The sequence below is a fragment of the Pogoniulus pusillus genome, chromosome 1 (assembly GCF_015220805.1).
Source record: "Pogoniulus pusillus isolate bPogPus1 chromosome 1, bPogPus1.pri, whole genome shotgun sequence".
In the NCBI taxonomy this organism is placed as follows: Eukaryota; Metazoa; Chordata; class Aves; order Piciformes; family Lybiidae; genus Pogoniulus; species Pogoniulus pusillus.
Window position 1 is genome coordinate 11012695 of NC_087264.1, and position 26813 is coordinate 11039507.

The following is a 26813-nucleotide window of genomic DNA, read 5'->3' on the forward strand; positions in this document are numbered from 1 at the left end:
GTAAAAGCTAAAGCACAAGATATTGAGGGTGCATTTCCTGAGCCTGAAATTAATTTTTTTTTAATAGAAAAAAACTCCTCCTTTGGTAAGAATATAAAAAGTTATGAAGGACAAAGAAAAGAAACGTTCCAGAAATTTCTAGTTTGCAGTGATTCTTCTATTTCAATTAAAATGAGTAGTCACGCAGCTCAAGAACTAGGACCTACCTTTGGACCCCCAGGGCAAAACATATGACAGATTTGCTTTATGAGTATTTGCAAGCACTGTCAGCCACCTCTTCACATTGACTTGTCTTCAGAACAAGAGGTTTAAATGTACTGACTGTCAATGCTTAAGTATTTTATGAAAACACCTAACCTAATTGACCCAAAACCATGCACAGTTTAGGTCTCATGTTGAGCTTCAAAGCGCAATTTACAATATTAAGTCAAGCTGCTCTTTAGAATTGTTGGCAGTGAATTTCCTGGTTACACAATGCTTTTCTTCTACCATTAAGCAGGCAATTATGAAAAAGTGACAGCAAGGACAAAACTAAATAAATACATTTCTCAAAGACAGCTTATTTCACATTTTTACCTTCTATTAGAAAGACTTCCATCAGCTGCAAGAGTCGTAAGATTATGCTGTCAAATCCAGCTGCAGGACTTGCTGGATGTTATAAAATTCAGCAACAACATTAAAGAGCACTTTTGTTTTAACTTTAAGGTTTTAATTTAATAAGGCTGTCAGGGGGCAGAAGTTTCATTCAATGCTCATTTTACTTTTGAAAGCTTTTTCTACTTGAAAACGAGTTGGCAGAACCACTACAGGTTCGATAATTTCTAGTATTTTTTGATATGCAGATTTTGGAAGAATAGTACAATGTGGAAAAAAGTTGTTTAATGATCTGTGATTCTGGAGATGAGAAATATCACCCTTCAGTGGTTAGCCCACATGTTCCTAAGGACCACTTGCCTACACATCTACAAGACAACAGCAAATTATAATGACTAAAGAGCAAAAACCCCAAACGAAATCACAAAACACAAAAGGGAAGAGGCAATAGGAAAGATGAAAGATTAGAACCAAGTCAGTCAGTGCTTGAATAGCTGTTTTGCAGACAGAAATGCTTATTTGTTTAGTTTCACAGCCTTACACAAAACAAAAGCTGCTGCCTGAAGCCACTATGCCACATAGTCAAGGGAAGAAAGGTTCAAACTCACCTAAGAAATATTTTAAACAAAAATTTTCCCCTCACCTTGAGCCCTCAAATCTCCCGTTCCTCTCATATTCAGTTGGGAGCCTCATTGAAAAGAATGCAGAAGCAAAAGGAAGTGGGAAAGAGAAGACAAATCTTACACTACAATATACAATATCTGAGCAGATGCTAAAGATACTGTAGTATTCATACCAAAGGTGTGTTAAAATACAAAGCAACAAAGATGTAAAGAACTTTGTAGGTTAGACCAAGTTTAGAATATAACATGCTGTCCAGCCAAATGGAAGTCTATGAACTAAGAGTATTTAAACAAGTACATTACAGATGTTTACAATGCTTATATACATTAATAGAGCCCACCAAAAAAGGTGAACTTCTAAAAGCAGAAAATGTTGCTATTTATAAATAACTTAGTATTTTAGGCTAATAGTATTTAACAGTTTCATCTGGAATACAGTTATTTATTTGAAGAAAATACCCTGTTTACAGACAAGTCTGGTCCTGCTATGTGCTTGCATGCACGTAACAACTGAGGCTACCAGGAGTTCAAACAGTACCAAATGCCTTCACACCAAGGAACAAGATACATATCCATTTTAACAGAAGTTTAGAGGTAAACCCAAGTTTTTTCAAGCTGTGGTGATTCCATTCTATTCATTCTCACATAGATGCATATTCCATATCCAAGAATAATCTTAAGCTTTCTGTCTTCTTGCATGGCTTAAAGCTACCTTGCTGAACACTATCCCTTTACAGCAGCTCAGTATAGAGCAGAATTAAGGGGAAATTATCTTACTCTACCTTCCCACTATTGCAGTTCGACATCTCAGCATTAATTTTGCTTGCAGAGGCCCTTATAAGGCTCGTATCAAGAATGTGTGTATGTATATATAGTATATAGCTTCAGTGAATAACATAAATGGTTTGGTTGACAGGTGTCTAGGGATAGGAGAGTTAGGATGGTAAGCCTTTTTCTGTTGCACAGCAGAGGGTTGTGATGAGGCAACAGACTTGTAAGCCGACTCTCTACAGCCCCTTTCACAAGAGAAGAGACACTCAGCACCACAAGGAGCACAGCAGCAGCACTTGCAGTACACGGTATGGAGCCTGCTTCTCTTTCAAAATTCACACTTCCACTGCAAGAGACATCCAGTTAGGAAAGTGTTAAGTCACACTGCTATGAGCTGCCTGTCATAACAGCAGCCAATCAGAGCCCTGCTCTCTCAGGTAGTGCATAGCACACAGTAACACAAGGTCTCTGCTAGGAAGCAATTTCCTTTGACTAATTAACAGCTGTCACCAACAAAACCAGTAAGGAAGATAAATAAAACTGACAAGTCCTCAGCTAATTCTAGCACTTCAAAGTGGGCTTTTAATTGCAGTTATTTTCATGAGATGTTCTGTGATGGTGGATAAGACAAGGTGGAAAAAGATTTTTAAGGCTGCAAATAGAGTCCATGAACTCACCTTTTACAACGTTCTGAAAGACTAAAAAGGAAGTAGATGGGAAGGAAGAAACCATCATGCATACTAACAAATCCACACCTTTCATGTGATCTGAGAAACCTTCATTCTATGGGGCAAAGCAAGCAACAAAACTGAAGATGCTCTCAACTGAAAAACTGAGAGTACTTGGACTTTAAAGAGCATACTGTGCTCCTACGAAGTGGAAGACAGCTGCAAGCACTTATGGATTTTTGGTGGGTGTTCTTTTAATTGTTTGGTGGTTTTGTTTGTGTTTTTTAAACTTTCCAAAGGTTGTAGAAAATGGGAGCATAACCAGTCACCTCAACAATGAACAGTCTTACTGTTCCTGAAGTCTGTCCAGAATAGACTAAGAGGGAAAATCCCTAAGGATACTCTTAAGACTATTTTTTAGGTTGAAATTAAGCCAAACTGTCCAGGCTCCAAACCACCGTACTCTAAATGTAAGAAAGGTTGTTATTTACTAAGTATCTATCAATCAATTTGAAATAAAAAACTGTCTTTCATGGAAGCCTCTCAGCAAATCTTTACTTGATTCAGTTTTTCCATGCATCAGTGTCCCATTCATTTAGCAGGAGGAACTGCATTTGGTGGCACGCTCCCTCAAATATAAGACATCATGCCAGGCTTTGGAGAGCTGTACCAGTCTCTTTAGATGCTCCTGCCTTCATGAAGGACGGGTTATGGTCCAGCTGTAGAGCAGTGGTTATTTGGGAACAGATACTTACTGTACTGCCAGTATTGTTTCGGTGGGTCTGCAAGTCAGATGCAGCCCTGAGGCATCCTTTGCTGTTCATACAAGAATCTTCACTTCTGTGGAAACTGCAAATTGCTAGTTCATGCTTTAAGTTTTCTGGGTTTACTTGTAATTTTACATACGCTAATTTTATGGATCAAGATGCTCCTTGGTCTTGAGAATGGAACAAATACATAGGAAAGTTATGTTCTCATTTGTCATGCAACGCCTACAGGCTATCTCCCTTAGCAGTCTGTGAAAAGCTTTCAAAAATAAGAATGCTTTCACACATCTGCCCTGAGTCACGTTGTCTTTTCTGTTCTTTACATCTTTGTACACTCTGTGTTAAAAATCCAAATAAAGACAAAGAAGACTGTTTAAAAAGACATAGAAAAACAGGAAAAAAAAGTTCAAGACACTAATATAAGATCAGTTTATGGAAATGGAGTCAAGATGCTGCAATAAAATCCAAACCATAGAAAGTTAAGACTTCTACAAAATGCAGATTTGCAGTGATAGTGAATGGTACAAGACAGATGCCGAGAATTTACAGCTTTATGTACCAAGTGCAATATTAGAACTTAGGGGTTTAAAAGAGTGACTGATTATCTACTCTTACTCAGGTCCCTGGAGTGATGTTGGAGGACTATATACACACACTACTGGCTTACAGTAGTAGTTCCTTCAGTATCGAAGACAGTGAGCTTAGGTGAGATTCACAACATATAATGCAAGAAGGAACAACCAAAAGTCCCAACATTTTCAATTTAATTTTGCCCCTACATGCAGATCAGGTATGGAGGGACACCAGGCATGCTTGAAAGAGAATTTAAAAAGCACAGTCTGCTTCTGTGTAGGTGGTGTAAGACTTTGCAAATCTTTTATTCAAAAGACATGTTCATGGAAGCTATAGCAGCTATTTCCACAATAGTCTAGATTCCTGGCCTCAAGTCAAAAGAAATGTTTTCAAATTACTAAAAAAATAACCTTTAAGTCTCAAATTTGAACAGTAACCTTCTAGATTAAACCTGTGCTTGTATCAGCATTTCCCATCTTCCTTCAGAGAAGCAGTGTAACAAACTTCTACATATCCAGCTGTGGAGGTTGCACGGATGACAAGCCTTTGTTCTAAATGCAATGTGACTACAGAGAGACAAAAGCTCCCTCTTACAAAGTGGCATGCACCACACAGCCTATGATGTACAATGGGTTAAAATTACTGCTGCTGCTCAGTTTCATCTGCATTCTGTGTTGGATGGTTTCTTAATTAACAGTTGGTGCATGTTCCTTTTCTCAAGTCAGCTGTGACAATGTCAGCCAATCCAACCAACAGCAGTTCTAAACAGTCATGTTTGGAAGAGCTCTGATCATTACTACCATGTCACAGAATTTACTCATTTAACTGGACAGGGTAGCTTTAAACTAAGACTATGTAATAAATGTGTAATTTACACATCTCAGGTCTCCCTAATCCAAGCATTTCCTTGAAGTGGTCTGACAAACTTCAAATTACATTCACATACGTAGCCTTGCATTTTGAAAGCTACAACAGATGTCTGGGGTTTGGCCCCATCTCCCTCTTTTTTGTCAGCAGCTGAGAACTGAAAAGTATCACCCTTTAACTATATCATATCCTGGAGTTTCTTAAACAGAGTAATACAAAATTCTAGTGGAAAATCTAAGGATCAAAGTCCTATAACCAACCTAGAGTCATAACGGATTAACAGGACACACAGCAGCCTCATTTATTACCAAACTGTAGCACTAAATGCAATCCTTTGGGCTTGAAATGGGAATCAAACTTTTGAGCTTTTCCCTTTGGTTAATGAATTTGCATAGATGTTATACTTTAGAAGTGAAATGCTCTATTTGGACTTCAGCAAGTATCTTCTATTTGAAAATAAAGACACTACCATTGCATTTTGAGTACAAAAATGCTCGGTTCACAATCACGGTCAGTCTGGTTTCTACTGTACCAAGTGCAGACAACACTTCAAATTGATTATTAAATAAAATATCATAAGGCAGAGGGAGAGAAAAAATTAGCTTCACTTACCTGTATTTTCTTGTAACCTATGTTTTGTTTATATGTCATCATTGTTATCAAACACCTCATTCTTCAAATATAAGCATGCTAAGTGTATTAGTATAGAGAACAGAATTACTTTGGTACTACCGACTCTATCAGAGAAAGAAGAATTCACAAGGCATGCTTAGCATCTTGTTATACGGGTGCCACAGATTCTTAGGTATCATCATGAGTTAATGGATTTATTCTATGCTTTCCTCTCAAGAGAGAAAGGATTTAGTTCTCAGCAGAAAGTTTAGTTTTCAGAAAACCAAGGCTAAGAAAGCCAAATCTGTTGTTAATTGCGGGAGCCACTGTTTTTTTTTGAAATATAAATAAATCCTACCTTTTGATAAACCTGAATGACATGTTTCTAAAAGAAATTAAGCCAAAATAATAATTAACAAAAAAGTTTGTACAAAATAAACTGAAAAAGCCATTTAGAGTGAAACATGCAAAAATTAAAAACGCACAATGAAATTACACTTCAATACATTCTGAGATTAGCAGAGCACAGGATGTTAGAGGTTGGAAGGGATCCAAGGAGATCATCCAGTCCAACCCCCCTCCTGCCAGAGCAGGACAATACTATCCAACACAGATCACAGAGGAACACAACCAGGCAGGCCTTGAAAGTCTCCAGGGAAGGAGACCCCACAACCTCTCTGGGGAACCAGTTCCAGTGCTCTGTCACCCTTACAGTAAAGAAGTTCCCTCCTTGTGTTGAGGTGGAACCTCTTTTGCTGCAACTTACACCCATGACTTAAGGACTTGAAGAGTCAAACTCTTAGTGTTGCTACTTCCAAACTTAATTTTTCAGGGGAATATGCCACCAGTAGTTACTAAGAATTAAAACACATACCAGTGTCAAAACTCAATCTGCAAGGTCACATAAAAGTATATTTGAATTTATTTCATGTATTTCAAATAAAAGGCAAAAAAAAAATCAGTAACTGCTATAATCTGAGTATCTTCAGTTAGGTTTCTGCCTTCCTTCATAACATTAGGTCAGCGATGTTGTGCAAAAAACTGCCTTAAATATTTATGTAATGTAGTGGTAGAAGCTGTAACAATTGCCTATAGCAGAACATAAGCAGTTCATAATCAAAAGGATTCTGATTCCCCATAGAGAATTCCAGAAAATATTAATGGGTTTTAAGGGGGTTTAAGATTTCTTTAGAGAGAAGAAGCATGACCATGTCATAGAATATTAGAATCAGTCAGGGTTGGAAGGGACCACAAGGATCATCCAGTTCCAACACCCCTTTTATGACACTATCCACCTCCTTAGTACTTTGTACAGAACCTCACAGAGCAGAGCCTCAACTGTAAGAGGTCCTCCAAGTGCCAACTTAACCATCTGTAAGGGCGCTATTGTGTTACAACTGCATGTTATTTAATCAAGTCCAGACAGAATGTAAATTATTGTCAAAAGGGTGTGTGTGTGAACCTCAAGAAAGCCACACTGCACTGCAGAAGCTGAAACTCTGAGGTAAGGATTGATGTTTAAATGCTGTCTAACCAACCAAGTGAAAAGCCTGCAAGTTTGGTTTGGAATGTCAGATGGAAAAATCAATGAAGAATATTTCAAACAACAGTACAGAAAGAAAAATGAGCCAAAAGGATATGTCTGATTAATATCTCACTTGACAAAAAGCAGATGACTTATTTTGTATTAAAAAAAAAAATCCCTCTCAACAGAAAAAGAAGAAAATAAAAACCAACCAACCAAATAAGCCTTAACAACAATGGAAAGCCCAAAGAACAACAAAAAAAGGACTTTTGTACAGCACAGTACTTCCCAGGAAAGCATAAGCTGGCAGAGAGCTGAGCAGGGCAAAACATTTACCAAAGGCTAGGTTGTCACATTTTGGCTTTTCACAGAAACAACTTCTACATTTTTAAAGCAATTAACTTAATTGAAATCAGCCAGTTGTGAAAAACTGGAGTTTGACTTAGAATCATTTTGTAGAAATGGGAGACTACAAAGATGCTAGGAGACAGGCATGTATATTCACTGAACAGACAGGAAGGAAATGGCTTTGTGCTGATGTGATATAAGCCTGAAACAACAGTACACAGGCCCAGATCAGAATGATGTATTCCAAACAATTTAACACGATGAGGAGGGTACAAAAATAGGGAGATAGTATCTTGAAAATAGGGAGATAGTATCTTAAGGGAAAGAGAAACAAATCCTCCCTTCTGCACTGAAATTGTGCATATCAGAGGTCTCAAGTATGTAGCATGTGAACTGGCAGGTTTTAAGAATAAAAAGAAAATGGGTTTCAATTTCAGGTTTTGTAGAAATTAATTTAAATCATTCATGGATTTGAATCCGGAAGTCCAATTAGAATAAAACCTACTAGTGCAAGAAAAAAAAACTCTGCTTAAGCTAGGCTTTGGCTAGACCATCACACCTTCTTCACTCCAAAAGCAGAATCTGCAAGTGGACTAAGGGTCAACATAGGAATAAGTTTTTTAAGGTTTGACCAGACTCCTTGCCTAGACTGAAACCATAGCACTGTCATTATTTTAAGATGAGCTGTGCTAGCACTACTACCTAAAGAAGCTTTTTACTCTTGCCCCTACCTTTTCACCTGTTGTATCTATTTGTGTGTTATCAGCAAGTTATTCTGGAAACTCTGGCAGTCTAAATGACTGGGAGACACAACCTGAGATTCTAACATTACATTAAATATCAAGACTGCTCTCTACTGATGGATCATGCAGACGGTGAGAAGCTATGGAACTGAACTGAAGTATCTCAGCTCAGCAGAACCTGTATCTCAAACAGGAGAATGAAGAGCATGGAATAAACAGCACAGACCATACTGTCTCACTTTTTATCCCATTTGCTAAAGCTGCTATAAACAAATGGCTTTTATAAGCAAAATGAGCTATGAAAAAAATCATAAGCCAGTGCATTTTAAAGGTGCAGAAACTGTTAAGCCATTAGAGAGTGTGGACAAAACCATCTAAGCAATGAATTACCAGGTCTCTCTCTACCACTTGATAAAAAGGAGATGTCAAGTTACCATTGTTAGAGGCTTACCTTCTGGTTAGTTTTGAAGTTAGTTTACTAAATAGGTTAGTGGAACCCCTGGTTCGAGTCTGAGAGAGCGGTGTTGCTTCGTGGGACAGGCTGGGGGAGGCTGGCGGGCCGTTGTAGGTAGCAGTGCGTCGCTCTCTGAGCTGGCCGTGGAAAGTGCTCCGGCTGGCCGTTCCTCTGGGGAAACGAATACGGTCAGGTGTGGTTGCACTGCTAATGCTGTGAGTTGAAGCAACAGGAGTTCTCTGATCTGGAATAGTGCTAGAGAAGAAAACAAACAAACAAACAAAGTATGCGAGAATGTCTTTACTGAAGCACTACAGTTCAGCAGGAAACACAAAACACTACGTGTTCTACAGTGAAGCATAAGCAGACACTTTCATATAGGCCAAGGTTGGAAATACCAACATTATTACAGCACTGTATGGAATCAAAACTTGTAAGAAGTTAGGATTAAAAGGCTGCCGAAACAGAAACCTACATAGGCAGAAAAATGCAAGAGGAATATCCTGGAAAAGACCAGATAAACTAGGCATAGAGTGTTTCTCTGAGAAGACTGATAAAAGAATAGATAAGTATAAAGTTTCCTCCCAGGAAAGAGAAGCAATAGGTAACTTTAGTGTCTCTCCCTCCGAGTTCTGTATATGCACTTCTTTGAAAATCTTGCTAATTTGAAAGTATCCTACATGAAATTCGTTACAAGCAAACTGTTCCAAGTTGTGAAGTCCTTCAGGATACATAAAGTCTCCCACAAACTTTGACAATAGGGAATGTCCAATACTCCTAACACCAGGAAAAAAATTCAGATTCATTATTGCAGGATTATGTCACAGACAGCCTGACACACCACGAGACAAATGTAAACAATACTGAAAAAAAACAAAGAGGAAACACACATCTTGTGGGCAATAAATACTAGAACAATCTAGGACTAAAATTCCACAGCACAAAGTTAAGAAGCAGTGGGTATAAGTTAGTTTCACAACGATTTCAGGTTCTTACATAGGCCTGAAGTTATCTGCGCCATTGTCTATTGGAGGCAACATCATCTTCGTGTGCACAGAGGCTGACATGGACATCGACTTCTGATGTCGCAGCCGAACACTGGAGAAGGATGTAGTACAAACTGAAGCAGGGCTAGCTGCGTAAGCGAACATTTCTGTCAGGCTGTGAGGGGGTGTGGGTTCAGGCAGAGGCAGAAAGAAGAGCATGATGGACCAACAACAAACTACTGCATAGAAAAAAAGAACACTTTTCCTTCCATTAACTGATTTAGCACAGAACATGTACTCCAACAGCCCTCTGCTATGTAAACAGCATACCCTATGCTCCCCTTCAAAAGCACCCTTACTGTAGCACTTGACAGCTGTATCATCCTCTTACCATTAGGATTAGTTTGTGGTGATACTCTCCTTGATGTACAGAACCTGACTCATTCAGAGGTTCTGTGCCAAAGCACTGGTGTAAGCACTGACGTAACATGTATTTGGTCTTAACACAAAAAATGCATTAAAAACCCCACCAACTGATGACACCTCCGTTACTGCAGTGAAATATTGTTTTCAGAATGCATGAGCATTAAACTCAAATTAGTTTAAGTTGAGCAAGCTGTCAAATTTCAGTCTGTCTCAGATAACAGGAGGACTTTGCAGGCACAACTCAAAACAGTATAATGATCTTTAACAAGCCCAGAAAGCACCCTTCCCCACCCGAAAAACAAAAAAAGAGCCTGTACATGTAGGAAGCAATCATTAATGCTTGGTATTCTCTGAAGAAAAAGGTAGGAATGTTGAAAGCATCTCATATTGCTTAGCCATGACCCTTAATATTCTCCAAACTATCACTCAGGCTTTGAAGAAAGGTACATAATGCCATCTCAGCAGAATGGTCAGTAAGTTACCATCTGTAAAATACCTTAAAACATATGCATAAAATCATTTCCTTTCTTTGGGCCAAAAAATCCTCTTACCAGCCTTTGTGTTACCTAGTGATGATAAGGATGGGAGAAAACTGAAAAGGCCTAACTGAGCCTTTCAGGCTAACAACATCATTATGTCATTCATCTTAAGTTTGCTGCAACAGTAAGGCAAATGTAATTCAGAAATACTGTCCTAAGTCAAGAAATCAGTAGCTGCCAGTGACAGTTTCATGACACTGCATGTTCACTTCCAACTTGCCTTATGGTTACACACACTGAAATTCCAGTCCTGTTACCTCATTCTCGTACGTCAGAGTTCGGAGAGGAGAAGGCTATTGCAGCTGCAAGTATCAGCTGACCCACTTCCCAAGCTTAGTTCCCAAAGCACTAGTAGAAAACACCTCACAGCTCAGATATCAGATCTGCTGGCCAAAACAGCTGACAAAATCTATTTCATGGCTTTAACTTTCTATAATCCAGAACACTTCACTCATGCCTGCATCTCTTTACAATGTTGAATCCAGTGGGATGTGAAGTATAAGCACTACTACAGCAAAGCCTGGGAACACAGCCCAGCTTTTACATTACTCCAGGGCATTAAGAAACTATAAGGAAATAAACATTCATCTCAAAAGCAGTACCCTAAAAATCATGTAATCCCCAAATAACTGGCCACTAGCTTCTTAAGCACTTCTGCCTCCCTTCCTCTCAAACTGCTGCAAAAGACAGAGAAAGAATCTGGTTTTACATTGGACTCATGCTTTATTTAATCACCTGCCTCCAAAGAAGTGATGGCTAAAGGGATCAATAAGGTTAACAGAGTACATAATAAAGCATTTCTATCTCTTCCTCTGAAGCTTCGCTAGAAATCAGCATCCTTGGATTACCAGCCTGGGAACAGAGAAACAGTGAGCTAACACTCACCAATTAGTGTCAAGGCTTATTAAAAATCTGAGGCTGTTGTAAATCATTTGTGTTAAAGTGATTTAGAGCAATTGCCTATCATTATGAAGAGTGTTTCATTGAGTCCCCAAGTGCGTTAATTATTGCTCAGGCTTTGGAGGAAAGCCAACAGTCATCTCCAGCAGAATGCCTGTGTCAGCCACACAATGTGTTAAAGTAGGGATGCGAGACATAAAAACCCTTTGCTTCTACCAGTCTGGCATAGGCTCTTCAAGACTACTTTCTCCAGCATCAAGTCCACTACTGATTATTGATTCTTCAGAGTTTCCACACTTTCAGAATTCGGTGTGAAGATAAAACCAGAACAAGCAGTAATAATGCTTCTCTACAGAAAAGAATAGACTTTAAGTGTGTGCATCTTGCCTTTTAAGGCAAATCTCCCAGGTTTTCACTGGGTCACAGGTAGCATCTGACTGGCTATTGGAGGAGGGGATCAATTTATAACAACTGACAGTAATTACTCCTGCCTTTAAATATCTGCCATCAACAGACATTTCAAAATCACGAAAAGCATTTTTAACAAACCCCTGGATTTATACAAAGCTCAGGTTTTACTTCAGATCTTGCACCACAGAAGAAAAGCCATCACAAGTATCTAAAATTACTTTGCCAACTTGAACTTGTACAGTAACATTTGAGATACAGTAGAAGAACCTGGAGGCAGGTAGAATTAATTCTGAAGAGCCAGTCCCATGTTAACTTAAGCAGCATTAAAAGTTCAGTGCACTTCTTGTGACCATTAAAACCTTTGCCCAGTTACAGCAGCAAAACATATTCAAATGTAAATTCTGAATTTTGTGCCAATTCACAGTAATTCTGAAACTGTGCCAAAATGAAAGTACAGTTTATTGAAGCATTTCAGACAATGAGTCTCCAAATGTAGAACAATTAGCAATGCAGTCTCATTATCTTCCTCTTTTTAACCCTCTATAAAGAGTAACAAAATTAGCAACCAAAAATATGTGATAAAAGCTGTAGAAATTTTTTTTTTATCCTGACAGTGAATATATAAATGCTCAGACATTTCAAACGACCCAAATCAGACTAAAGCTTGTAAGATAAGAAAATTATGTTTGGAAAGTAAAAGGACAACCAATTATGGATATAAAGTAGAATTAACATAGCTGCCAAGTAGTACTACTCAATATTAACTTCGAGCTTAATGCCCATAGGTGACAAATGAGACGCAGTAGTTCACTGAGAAACTCAAAGCTGGGGTTAAAAAAAAACCCAAACAACTTCAAAAGACCACTCAGTAGGAGTATGAGAGTATCCTAAATTAAGGGAACACCTGAATCTCAAACACTCCTAGTAAACAACTGCTAGTAACTTTTAAAAATGTATAAAGAAATTGCATGAGATACAGCAAAGATATTAGTTTAAGGATGACAAAAAATGTTAAAGTAGAAATTAGGTAATCAAATGTAATCAAAACTATTTTAGAGAGAAAGATTAAAATTTTCAAACAGTTTGGAAAGTAAAAAGGCTATTATCAAATCAAAGAAAGGATGGTGAGCTTTAATCTAAACAAACTTGGGAGTATTAACAAGAACTAACCAATGAAGGCTGAGACAGACACACTAAGAGACAGTACCAAATAGCTGCGCTGCACTTCACAAGACAATTCACTGCAGACCCAGCTGGCCAGCTATACACTTTTGGCACTCTTCAAACTTATACTTGACTTTTTCCTTAATCACTTTCAGTTTGCAGAAAGCTAGGAGGAAGAGACAGGGTCAAAATCACATTCTAGCGACACCTAGGCTCCAGAAGTCAAACAAGGGACAGACCTTCCATTCAACATCACAACTTCATCACTCTTTCTTATAAACTGCTGAAAGGAAGGGGGAAAAATTCTACAAAAAAAAAAATAGCAAATCTTTCACCAATTTCAACACAGACTGGAAGAAAATATTTTTTCTCTCACCCTTTACAATGTATCATAGAATTAGGAAGGGGTGGAGAAAACTGAGAAGGCAGAAGTACATGTTCCTCCAAGCTGAGGCATTTTTATTAAGTGCTAACTATCTGGATGCTCTCCTAGCAATGGTCAACTGAATTGTTATCAGCTTTTGAGACTAGTAAAATTCTGTGAAGAACAATTGGCTGGAACTTAAAAATGGGCAGGAAGTTAATTAGTATTGTTCACAAGGTGTTACTCTACACTTAATGTACATATCCATTCTGTATTTATTTTCTACAGCTCTCTGCTGTCTTTGCTACACAGGGAAGGACAGCACTAGACGTGGCTATGACATGCATGAACTGGTTGACTGCAGTTCCATCACATGCTCCAGTCAGGCTTTCATTCAGTAAAACAGGAGGAACTGTTATTTCTCTGACTCTTTTTACTCTGAATATGGAGATATCGGTCCTTCCCTTCTAAAGATTAGCTCTGTAAATACTGGGAAGTAATCTGACTACAAGAATATCAGCAGGGAATGCTAATAGTCCTTAGACAATGGCCTGTCTCTGTCCCAGATTTTCTCCTTGAGACTTTGTAGAAAAAAAATGGTACTCCAAATAATCCCAAAGTACAGTTCCGAGTGAAATGTAAAAAGAGAACGGCCCAAAAGAGATGAAGTTTGTACTTCTAACACAAGCCAAGCCTCTTTTGAAAGCATTTGTCATGTAGCCACAGGAGTTAACAACTGACTTAAGGGCTGCACAAATGTGGCATGTAATTAACCAGAATTGAGGAGCTTGTCTTTACATTCAAAGCAGAAAGACTGTATGAATGAAGCATAGAAAAAAATACCCAATATACTTACAGGAGCTCCATCACCAAAGATCTGTACTCACCTTTCATTAAGCATTACACTACAGTATTACCAATTTTTAAACTAAGCATTGTAGGCTTTTGAAAAGGTGAAGACAAGGGACATGTACCAGAGGAAGACATTTCATATACCTGTTCTCCTTGCCATTTTGTATCACCGAATGCCTATCAGCAGTGGTTCTTTCGCTACAAACGTATGTGTTGCGCCGTGTCATTGCTCCGGGGGCAGTATTATTCTACAATTAAAAAGCAGAGGCTTGTTATTCTCCAGAAAAGGCTTTTCTGAGGTTAAGTCTACATATAATCAAAGGCTGGTTTACTTCATGCTAGCTCTACACAGTTGTAAAACTCAGAATAATTAAGTTAGGTAAATATACAAACACCCTCCAGTATTTTTTTGATAATGCAATCAGAAAAAAAGTAATTCTAATGTTTTTTTTTCTTATAGTTCATGTTGATGGCTCAAAATTACTATAAATTTAGAGTCTTTAATAACCAAAGTTCTGAATTATAAAATCTCAGCATGTATAGCACTCATCTATAACTGGATAGTCTATGCCTTTATAGCCTGTTTTTTAATACTTTACCACTTGTAGACTGTGGAATTTTCATACCCTTTAACAAGACAGGAAAAGCAAAGACTTAAGAAACAAATGTGGTAAAACTCAGTGGGAAGGTAAACATGACTTATAGATATTAAAACACTATAAAACACTAGGCAAGTTTTAAAAACAGGGAAGAGCAAGTCAAAGAGATAAACTGCAGAGAATTTTACTCAGACATTTGTAAAGTTACACATCTAAATGCAAGCATAATACATTGAGGACAAGAGAACCAGGGGAACTTAAACTACAGACCTTACTTTAGAGGGGAGTAAAGAAATAGAATTACTTTGCCTCTGTCTTTACAGAGAAAGAGGGTGGAGATATGCCCAAGTTGGCGGTCAATTTTCCAGGAACGACTGAGAAGCTAGGTAATTCACAGATAACAGAATTACAAAATGTTAGATGCAATTACTAGAGGAAAAGCACTGTGGTCCAGATAAACATGCACCCCCAGGTTGTAGAGGAAGTAAAAGCTGGCAAGCCTAACATTTATTTTCTCCCCACCCCAAGAACGTAACATGGAAACTGCATATGGTTGAAAAGTAGAGAAAACCTTTATAAAACATCTTTAAAGAAAAGGATCAGGGGGCAAAGCAGGAAGCAAAATAGGCTGTTTAAAAACTTTAAACATCACTGCTCAGGAAAGTCTTGGAGGAAGCTGAAGGGAACAACTGGTCAGCACCTTGGATAAGCACATGTTGAGTAAGGATGGCCACTAAGAATCAGGCAGGGGACTTCATGCTCAACTAACCTTTTGGAGTTCTTTGAAGAATTACTGCTATGATAGACAAGGGAAATTCAGTGGATTTTAAAAATAGCATTAAGAAAAGGTTTTGCATAAATGGTCACAGTAGAGAGTCATGGGAAGAAGGACAACAAAAAAAAGAGGAAGAACTAGTTCAAAGTACAAAAGGAGAGCAGCCAAACCTTTTTTGTCTCCAAACCTGAAATAAAACTGTTAAAGTGGAGTATTCTCAATAACCAGAAAAAGCTTCTCTGGTTCCTTAATACAAAAGCAACATTGTTCTCAAGCTGCTGATTTAACAACGAAGCCATCTTGTCTGTTTAAAAGACTGTTGACTCGTTATACATCTTTATGTGAACACACCAATAAAAATGGAAATGTAAACTGTGCAACCTCCTGGTGTCAAAAAATACAAAGAGTGTGCAGATGATTTTAGATTAGTAGAGCTATTAATTAAATGGCAATATGCATGTAGTTGTCTCAAGGGTTCTCAAGTATTCTTCACTTCCTTAGGGATAGGCATGTGTCACTCATCAGCAGAAGTCCTCTCAGCCCCTTCTTTACACACATCTTGTCTTCAAATGTGTTCATATAAAATCCAACCCTGACTCTCCTACTTTCCTCTGACATTTGACCATGTGCAAATTCTCCTCTCTTTACTAAACTGGCTAGTAATGAAACTGGGAGCCTCATGTCAAGTTTTGCTTTTATGTTCTTAAGAGGTCATACTTTGTGGAGCCTGCACCAACTAACAGTACAATGAAGTATTAGATATTATTATTTACATACTACTTTGTTCTGTGTTCCTGAAGATTATTAGAGAACAAAGCACTCAGAATATCAGATTGTTTTTATGGTGGAAAATACGCACAAGAATGAATGGCTTCCTTATTTCCACCTGCTCCCTTGCAACATTAAGTAAATTATTTTCCTTGAGAAGTGACCACAGACATTAAAATGTGCTGCCATGTTGCACATATAGAAAGACAAGACAACAGTCTCTGTACTGGATCAAAGTTTTAGGACTGTGTGCTTTTGGTCTAGAAGCTGACAAGTTTTGGTATTCATATCTAAAAACTAAGAACTCTGAAGCACCTTCCCATCTCTTTCTGGAATTGAAAGACAGGATAACCAGTATACATATTTTCTTCTGTTTGGCTCAGGTTTCAGAGGTCATGAGATGAGATTTAAGCATTCTGAGTTTTCAAATTTCAGTTTTAACAAGAATACAGTTCTGGTCTTGGGGCCTTTACGCTTTAAGTGTACAACCCTTTTGTGATTCACTGAAAAGTTCTTCAGCTATGACACTTTTTGTGCAGCCAAATCTACAGAGTATTGATCTCCAGACATGACTAAGTTGCACAGGAAGCCTAAAACTGGTGTCAACAGCACCACATTCCCTGACGGAATGACAGCTCCTAGGGTTAGCTGCAGCTAACAGTTCATCCTTGTGGCCTTCATCTGCCTTCCTTGCAGGAGGTGCTGACACTGCAAAAGCACATGCTGAGATTTCTAAGCATATGCAGCAAGTCCAATCACACACAAAGGATGACTTTGTGGTACAAAGTCCTTCTCTCTTCCTAGAGAGTCTCACACCCCCTGCTTAGGCAGGCACTTTTAACATTAAGAAACACCACGGTGAGGACTGATGAAACACTTCTCAGGATAAGCTTTTGACTTATAAGAACTCATCTATTTACTATGAGTGCAAGTATGCTTTTTGGTCCTAAATGATATTCCACACATACCATCTATTCTCCTTCTCCAGTTTTCTTAAAACTATACCAAGAACTCTGGGGCAGCTTTACTACAAGCATAGAGAAAAAACTGAAAGCTGAGAGTAATATATAAGGACCTGCTAAAAGGAGGAGACATTAGAGGCTGCTAACTGTGCAACTCTTTGTAGCAGGTTTTTGTTATTAACTTGGTATTTGTCCAATGAATTTGAAGATTTTTGAGCTGCAGTTGTTCAGCTTGCAGAAGTATTTAGTTTGCAAGAGTTTAAACGCTCTGTCAACTCTGTAAGTACTGCCTGGAGGCCCTTACTCCAACCCCAGACTTCACTGTCTGCTCTACAACATAACTCTTATCCTTAAGTGTGTGCTTGTAAGCACTGCTATTTAACAAGAGCAGCACGTAACTGGCTAAGGGTTTCCAGCCAGAACTAGTTTGACCACTTTTACTTCATCTGTTTTCAAAGAGTTTTGTCTCTTCAGTGATTTTTCTCAACATATTTCAGATTTTAGAACTTAAGTTCTAATACCTGGAGAGAACATAAACTCCACCTCAAACTTTTTTCAGCTTCAGGACAGTATAGCAAATCCAACATCCTTTTAAATCCTACAGATGCATGCCAGTACTGTAAGAAATAAAACTTCCTAACCAGTTCCAGCAAATATGTAATAATTCTGTGCTTCTTTGCATTTCCAAGAGCCAGAAAGAATAATATCTAGCATGAGAAAAAACAACTCTGATTCCATGCTCATCACCTTAAACCATTTCTTCTGAAAGATCAGTTGCATCACTTGTACACTGATTCAGGAGAAGTATCCCAGGGTTATCAGCTCAAATTTTATTTCAGCTACAGTAGTATGACATTTGATATAAGTCTACTGGAATAAATGCCCAGGATCTGGAAGTGGTGTAGAAATAGAAATCAGAACATGGAAAGATATGTAAAATATGTTGTAATTGTGATTAAGTGAAGTAAAATGTAGGACTAAGAACTAAATAATACTGAGTGAAGTAAAATGTAGGACTGATTTGATTATCGTAATATTTAAGACTCAGTACTGTCTTGTAAGAAGAAACAAAACCTGAATAGTTTCTGGACTGATCAAAAAAGTCAAGGGAAAAAGGGATGACACACAAAAAAAGAATCATAAAAGGGTCCCCTAAAATCCTGAGCTCTTGCTCACATTCATGAATAGCAGCTGTTACACAGAGTAGGAAACATATCTCTCTAAAGAAACTCTTTGACTTTAGTCAAGTCACCATCAGCCACTGAGCCAACTGACAACACAGACCAAATAAAGTAAAGTTAACCTTAACTTCTTCTGCTTCAGACTGTCAAAATGCTGTGAGCTCAGGAAGTTCTGTTCTTATTTAAGTAATGGTGCTGAGCTTATGACACAATAGGATAGTTTGTGGGTCAAGTTTAAAGAAAAATAAATTACTTCATTGCAAGTTGAATAAAGGACCGGGAAGTTACTACTTTCCCTTCTGAAAATAAGGAAGTTTTTCAAAACAAACTATCAAGGTTTTATAAATTAAATGTTACAAGACTCAAGCATTATTGTGTGAAAACAGAATTCCAACTTTACATCAGTGATACCAGAGAACCTACAAGTTAAAGCTAAACCAAGCAAGAGGTTTTCTCTCTTGACACACTGTCTACTGCTCAACCAGGTACATTCACCAGTTATGCACTTTATTGTGGTGTGGGAATTTTTGGTTGTTAAGGTTTAGGGGCAGCTGGGGGAAGTCAACAAGAACAGAAGCCAGAGAGCTTTTAAATTCATGTTGAAATGCACCTTTGAACAGTTTTTAGAGCTACATTTCTTTGATAATCCTAATATACATAACCATGAATCAGAATAGCCTTTTTTAAGGACAAAAATTAGGTGTCTCCTTTTATACATGAAACCATAAAACAGAATAATAAACCCAGAGATTTTGTTCATCTGTACAGAGATCAGGAAGAGTAGTTGTTGGTATCAGAAGTAAGCTAATTTGTAAGAAATTTCAAGATACAGCTTTTGTGTTCCAGTTTCTTTTTTCTTTATGATACTGTCTGTTCACTAACAGCTACTAGTGCTAATTATTAATACTTAATTACTACTTCAAGAATATTAAGAGATAACTTCAGTAGCTGACTGATGCAGGGGTAAAAAAAAAGGCAACACTATGAGGTATCTACGTTTACTCTTGAGGAATGAATAAATCACTGGTTTAAGACTTTTCCACCTCTCAAAAACATTTCATGGTTTTGATAAAAAAAAAAGCATTTTTACTTACACTAGGAACAGCTGAACTTTTCTTACGCTCAGGAATATCAGCCTTATTTGGATTGCTGGCATTTCCAAGCATCGGACTAGCTGGTGCAATTCCTCTTCCTGCAACAGCACTACTGCTCGATTTTCTTGACTGAATTCCTTCCTCTTTGAGGTCACTGTCTGTAGTACTAGTCTGGCTTCTTTTGGGATATGCCACTACTGAGGGGATGGATGGTCCAGCTTAAAGAACAAATGAAAGAAACAGTAAAAGGCTTTTTCTTCTCAGAAGTACAGTAGCTACTTTTTCACTACAATAGAAATGAGAATCCAAACAATAACATCTGGAATCACAGTTGCAAAAATCATAGTTATTTAAAATATTGTATTTAATATTTCAGAAGACAGTAAAATCCTGTGAAAAACAAAAACCTTTCCAGGTAAAAACACTACTTGACTTCCATGAAAGAATTATTAATTTCATGTTGGCTTCTTGTATTCCAAGTACTGACACTGGATTCGTCTGCTAGGGAAAAAACCTTCAGAATCATTTTAAAAGACATTTAACAAGTAACTGATTCATTCAAACCAGGCAATCCTTCATTAGCACAAAGCTGGCATGTACTGCTCAACTGCCCAAGCCAATTTCTGATAAAACCAGGCTCCTGAGAAGCTACAGCAGTGGTTTGTCCCCAGCTTCCTCAGGTGTGCCAGGAACAGAAAACTGTTCTTGCACACTTGAGTGCTGCATCCTGTTCAACAATCTCAAGCTCCCTCTTGCTTACCTGAACACTGGGAAAAGCCTGTGTGGATATCAAGATTGTGTTTTCTGCTGTCTCAATTACACCTCCTCATAAGATGATACATCAGGATACATCTACTTTCTAGTTAGTGTTTTATTAACTCATCAAAAAGTTTATGTATATACATACACACAAAAATCCACAGAAATATATACAAAATAAACACACATACATATAAAACAAACATCACAAAACACAGTAATCCTCATCTCGAGAGACTCCAAGGAAAGCAACCTTTGACTGCACTTGAGGTATTTAAAAGTAGACCTAAACAGAGACTCCTTTTATCACAGGACATTAGGGGGTTAGAAGAGACCCAAGGAGATTTAGTCCAACCCCCCTGCCAGAGCAGGGCAATCCTATCTAACACAGATCACAGAGGAACACATCCAGACAGGCCTTGAAAGTCTCCAGAGAAGGAGACTCCACAACCTCTGTGGGGAGCCTGTTCCAGTGCTCTGTGACCCTTGCAGTAAAGAAGGTCCCCCTTGTGTTGAGGTGGAACCTCTTGTGCTGCAACTTACACCCATTGCTCCTTGTCCTATCACAGGCAGCAAGTGAGCAGAGCCTGTCCCCTCTCCCTTCCTGTCCAGCCCTCAGATGTTTATAAACATTTATTAAATCCCCTCTCAGTCTTTTCTTCTCCAGACTAAGAAGCCCCAGATCCCTCAGCCTCTCCTCATAAGGCATGCCCTCCAGTCTCCTAATCATCCTTGCAGCTCTCTGCCGGACCCTCATCAGCAGATTCCTGTCCCTCTTAAACTAGGGAGCAGGAAGATGTTTAAGACAATTAGAAAACCCTAAGATACTGTCCTCTATTTGTCTGAGACACTGTTCTTCAGAAATTTAAATTCTGCAGAGCAACCAAGTGACACTACCCTCAGGAAACAAGAAATATCAGTAAACTGATACCTCTTCAAGTTGAAGACATAGGTTGACCCACTAAGAAAAGAAAAAAAAAGCTGAGCAGACATAGAAGAGCACAGGGCAGGAGCATCATGCTTGTTCCAAAAATAGGAGTTTGCAGTATTCTCTTAATTTCTCTAACAAGTCTTTCCCAGTGCAGTGAGAAAGGCAAAGGACAGCATGAGGCACAACAAAAGAACAAACTTGGTGCATTCAGCATTCCTCTAGAAGCTGTTTCTGAAAATCAGTGAATTATTTAGCCAGCATGCTGTGAACTATACCACTGTCACGCTCCTTGCCTTTGGGGAATGGAGGCAAATTCAGAGGCTGAACAGAACTGGAAGCCACCACATTCTACAACACAGAAAATAGTAATTGCTCACCATGATCACTGTACCGACGCTGCTTCTGGCTAGAAGATATGCTTCTCTGAACTTTGTGGTGAGGAGATTGTCCAGTGCTATTATTAAGATCACTACTTGGCCTAACTTTGGCAAGTGAAAGATTGCTGCTGGAGCTTGAATCACTTGCATCCAACTACAACATAAATGAGAATATTAAAACAAGGAGTTCAGACAAAACAAATTAAACATCTACCACATTATAGGAGCAGTTACAGGGAAGCAGAAGGATGATAGCTCTGGTACATAGGAAATCTTCTGACAGTAAAGGAATTGCTTAGAGACCTCAATTTCTCTTTGACTTTTGTGCAACTGTCTTAGGTAAAACTCCGCAGAGTTTGCAGCTTCTCAAAGGACAATTGGATAAAGAAAAATCTCTCTCTACTTTCAGTACTCTCTCCTAAGATTTTAACAGGAAAAAACTAGACACTTGGTAAAAACTACCCAACTAACTCCTCCAGCAGCTTATTGATGCCAAGCCCTCTGAGCATCATATGGAAGGGTAATCTACAATGCAGGAACTTTTTTGGTTGATTGGTCTTGCTCCTTGCTTCTCTTAAAATACTTAAGAGCTGGTACATTCATGCTTGAGCTCCTAGACTAGACAGGACAGTAACCTATATAGAAAGTCCTTTAGAGAAGCAACTGCTGAGAAAGCAGGGTCATTTTGGGGAGCCTAAAGGCAAGAGCTTACTAACTCAAAATGGTGTGAGAAAAAAATCCAGTGTCATTTAAACTGCTGACACTGATAATTAGAGTAATGTGATTTTAAGTGTAACAGACTCTTGTGCAGAAATACAAAGCACGTAATTACTAACTTAAATTTTGCTTCTTACTTAACTAAGGATACTTTTCATCTCCTTTGTTTCTTTGCATTTGTAAGAATAATACTTACCTCGGATGATTTCCTTCCTAGAAGTAAATATGTAGCTGTGATTTCATCATACTTCATTTTACTGAGTGATTCTTGAATTTCTTCTTGAGAATATCCCATTCCTACCATAATATCTAAAAATAAACACATTCTCTAAGTGACAGAAACACTCTTGATGTTTAATCTGGCTAAGTGTTTAAGCTCAAAAGAAGGAATGGAACATTTAAAGAATTAAACAGAACAACTAAATGTGAGAACCTAAGCCTGATGAAACTTCAATATTAAAAAGACTACTATTAAAAGTTACTTTTTGCAAATAGCAAACAAATACAGAATGGTGGAGGAAAAAAACACCCACCCAGATCATGCAAACAATATTATATTCTGAAAAACACTGGGTTACCTATTCTTTTCTGGTCCGAGATGTCTAGTTCTGGTTCAACAAAAGGTTTAAGCTCATCCTCCTCATGCCCTGCATTGATCCACCTGTCCTTCATAATTTGCTGTAAAAGAAAGGAGTTTGGTAGTACAGTACACAGACAAGGAGTCATCAGAAGAACAACTCCCCTATCTACCACTGAAGACTTTTCTAATTATGCTTTTCCAGAACAGACCCCAGTATTGGTTCAGTTTTGTCTCGCTCCAGTGAGGAGAATCAACTAAGCACATCAAGCCAATCCACCTCCCAGACAGTTGTGTTGCAGCACACAGCTGAATGCAAAAAGCCTGTAACCAGAACAGAAGCAGTGCAACAAACCCGATAGCAGAGTTTAGTAGGTCCAGGCTAACTATGGAAGCCCATGGTAGCCAGTATTGTTTTGGTCTTTCTCCTCCTTGACAGTACAAAATGCAGGCAGAAGACAACCACATAACCACCTAGCAGCCAGTACTTCCACTTCAAACTTTAAAGTGTGGTAAAATATGCTGGAGGATCATCTATTAACACAGGAATCCACAAGGTAACTATCAGGAAAGGTTACATGACACATACAGTGTCATGTCACATGAATTTTGAAAGTAACTTTAGAGTCAGGTGTTTTTCAACCCCAATAAATAAAATCTCTAAAGAAGTAAGTAAGTTCTACTCAAAACTCTTCCTCCCAAATCCAATCTAAACAAACTATTCAAGAACAGCATGATAACAACCTAAAGCTCAAAAATACAGTTTGCAAAGTATCATGTTTACTTTTGTGATGCATCTTATTTGTGCCATTACCTCTAGAGTGCCTCTTTTTGTTGGGTTTAGCACCAGGAAACGTTTGAGGAGGTTTTCACAGTCTGTGGACATGTAGAAAGGAATCCTGTATTTTCCCCTTAGCACTCTTTCTCTAAGTTCCTTAGTAATAAAAGAACAGACAGTTTTAAGCAGCAAGTCACTTAAAACATTAGATAAACATGCCCAACACTAACAAGACTCACCTTTAGGTTCTGCCCATCGAAAGGAAGAGATCCACTCACAAGAGTATAAAGAATAACACCTAAACTCCAAACATCTACTTCAGGTCCATCGTATTTCTTCCCTTGAAACAGTTCTGGAGCAGCATACGGTGGGCTGCCACAAAAGGTGTCCAGTTTATTTCCAACTGTAAACTCATTACTAAACCCAAAGTCAGCTATTTTAATGTTCATATCTGCATCTAGCAATAGGTTTTCAGCCTGGAAAAGAAAGAATGGTTTGCAAGACAAAGTCAGAATACTTGATTTAAAATTAAATTGTTCATTTTTACTCAAAAGGACAAAATAACTCTTAACATTCCTTGCCTTGTAAGGTCTTCAGGTGTGCTTCAGTCTATCATTCACATATCCCCTATTTTAAAAGTATCTGTACAATAGCTTCAGACTATGGGAGCTTTTTTCAAGTGTTTGGGGTTTACCTGTCCTTGTTTGGCTTTTGTAGTTGATGGGGTTTTGTTGTTGGTTTTTGGTTTAGTTTTGGTGATTTTTTTTTAGATTCCAAAGCCATGATATGTTGAACAAGTTACGTGGCTAAACTATTAATATAGAAACAATAGTTTATAGAAGGGATCTGGATGAGGGGATTGAGTCCAGCATCAGAAAGTTTGTGGATGACACCAAGCTAGGAGCAGGTGTTGATCTGTTGGAAGGTAGGAGAGTCCTGCAGAGGGACCCTGACAGACTAGACGGGTGGGCAGAGGCCAATGGGATGAGATTGAACAAGGCCAAGTGCAGGGTTCTGCACTTTGGCCACAACAACCCCAAGCAGCGCTATAGGCTGGGGACTGAGTGGCTGGAGAGCAGCCAGGAAGAAAGGGACCTGGGGGTACTGGTGGATAGTAGGCTGAAGATGAGTCAGCAGTGTGCCCAGGTGGCCAAGAGAGCCAATGGCATTCTGGCCTGCATCAGGAACAGTGTGGCCAGAAGGACAAGGGAGGTTATTCTTCCCCTGTACTCAACACTGGTCAGGCCACACCTTGAGTGCTGTGTCCAGTTCTGGGCTCCTCAATTCAAGAGATGTTGAGGTGCTGGAATGTGTCCAGAGAAGGGCAACAAGGCTGGTGAGGGGCCTGGAACACAAACCCTATGAGGAGAGGCTGAGGGAGCTGGGGGTGTGCAGCCTGGAGAAGAGGAAGCTCAGGGGTGACCTCATTGCTGGCTACAACTACCTGAAGGGATATTGTAGCCAAGTGGGGGTTGGTCTCTTCTGCCAGGGAACCAGCAACAGAACAAGGGGACACAATCTCAAATTGTGCCAGGCGAGGTCTAGGCTGGATGTTAGGAGGAAGTTGTTGGCAGAGAGAGTGATTGACATTGGAATGGGCTGCCCAGGGAGGTGGTGGAGTCACTGTCCCTGGAGGTGTTGAAGAAAAGCCTGGCTGGGGCACTTAGTGCCATGGTCTAGTTGACTGGCTAGGGCTGGGTGCTAGGTTGGATTGGATGATTTTGGAGGTCTCTTCCAACCTGGTTGATTCTATGATCATGCCAAGCTACATTTCAGTATCACTGTTGTGACTGATAATTCACTCTCTTTTAGACCAGAGCTTGTCATACCTCTATCAAACTGACCTGCATCAGATTTGAATCTGACCACAGGGGGAGAGATAATCTTTCAGGTAGTCACAGAAACTTGTATTTAAATGCCTTATAAATCCTCTTCCCTTTATTTGAAATTGTTCTGAACTGTAAATACTCTTCAAAATTTGCTAGAACATAAAAAAAACCACAACACAGAAACACCAAAAAACAAACCCAGAAAGCTTAATATACACTACAACAAAGATCACACACACAGGTACAGAAGTTGACACATGCACACTTCACACACCTTTTCTACTCACCTTGAGATCTCTATGAACAATGTGCTTTTGATGGCAATACTGCACTGCAGATACTATCTGGATAGAAAACAAGCCAAATTATAAGTGATGTATCTCAAAGAAAATGGTGTTTTCATCAGAAAGTTTAACATTACTCCTAAAGCTGACACCTACTTAACCACTCAAGAGATGCATAGTCACATACTACAGCGACCACCAAATTTGCAGAAACGCTGCTTAATAACTTTCTTGATTGTTATTTGATCTATTTGGTTTCTGCTACACTTGAAAAAGGATTTTGTTTTGCCTATGTGACTAATTATAGACCAGTAGAAACAATGACTTTTGTAAAGGTTACTGAAGTATTTCCATTCCAATACTGTACACAGCTATAAAAGCTTTCCCTCTAGACTGATGTTTTCCACTCTGTCTCCAAAGGTCATTTTTCATGCTGCAGCATGGAGAAAAAAAGGCTGAGAAACAGGTTTAGCTACTGGAGAAAACCAGTGGAAAACAGCTTGTCAGAACTTGCACAGTGAGAAACAAGTGAAGCATACCTCTGACAGAGGTATGCTCCAAGTTCATACAGTTTATTGCATTTTTTATCCTGCAGAAGAGTAGCAAGGTCAATGGAAAAAAAAAGTCTGTCTCAAATGCAATAGAGTATTTATCTTCCATCATAATTTCCAAACATCATTAAGTTTTCCCTGTTTTACACAGCAAAGCATAGAAGCTATTTGTACAGTACACTGTCCTAGCACATGCTTTAGAATCATAATCAGAACTCTGCATGCACAGAAAACCTGGGCCAAGTCTTACTGTTAAACACTGATCACTAATGCAGTCAAGTGTAAGTATGCAGCATACATGGTTGGAATTGAGGCAGATATTGTAACTTCTTAAAATAAGTGGAAATGCACATAAAAATAATTTACTCTAGTAACTGTGCTTAAATATATTAAGATTTCCAACACAAAATGATGAGGCAAGAAATAACTCATCATCAGACTGCC

The 26813-nt window shown here is 38.6% G+C and overlaps 1 protein-coding gene across 10 annotated transcripts in view; it reads right to left on the reverse strand.

The window, feature by feature from the left end:
• Positions 1–26813, reverse strand: part of MARK3 (microtubule affinity regulating kinase 3) — a 62877-nt gene that overhangs the window by 2027 nt on the left and 34037 nt on the right. For 2 of the 10 annotated variants that reach the window (XM_064167085.1, XM_064166941.1), the window contains 12 exons: positions 25822–25878; positions 23945–24181; positions 23742–23861; positions 22929–23028; positions 22547–22659; positions 21634–21787; positions 19567–19784; positions 14332–14435; positions 9542–9706; positions 8543–8800; positions 5834–5860; positions 1238–1282 (listed from right to left, as the gene is read on the reverse strand). In XM_064167085.1, coding sequence (XP_064023155.1) covers positions 1238–1282; positions 5834–5860; positions 8543–8800; positions 9542–9706; positions 14332–14435; positions 19567–19784; positions 21634–21787; positions 22547–22659; positions 22929–23028; positions 23742–23861; positions 23945–24181; positions 25822–25878 — 1598 coding nt within the window. The remainder of the gene's footprint in view (positions 1–1237; positions 1283–5833; positions 5861–8542; positions 8801–9541; positions 9707–14331; positions 14436–19566; positions 19785–21633; positions 21788–22546; positions 22660–22928; positions 23029–23741; positions 23862–23944; positions 24182–25821; positions 25879–26813) is intronic. The other 8 variants (XM_064167251.1, XM_064167002.1, XM_064167164.1 and 5 more) reach the window with 8 other exon arrangements.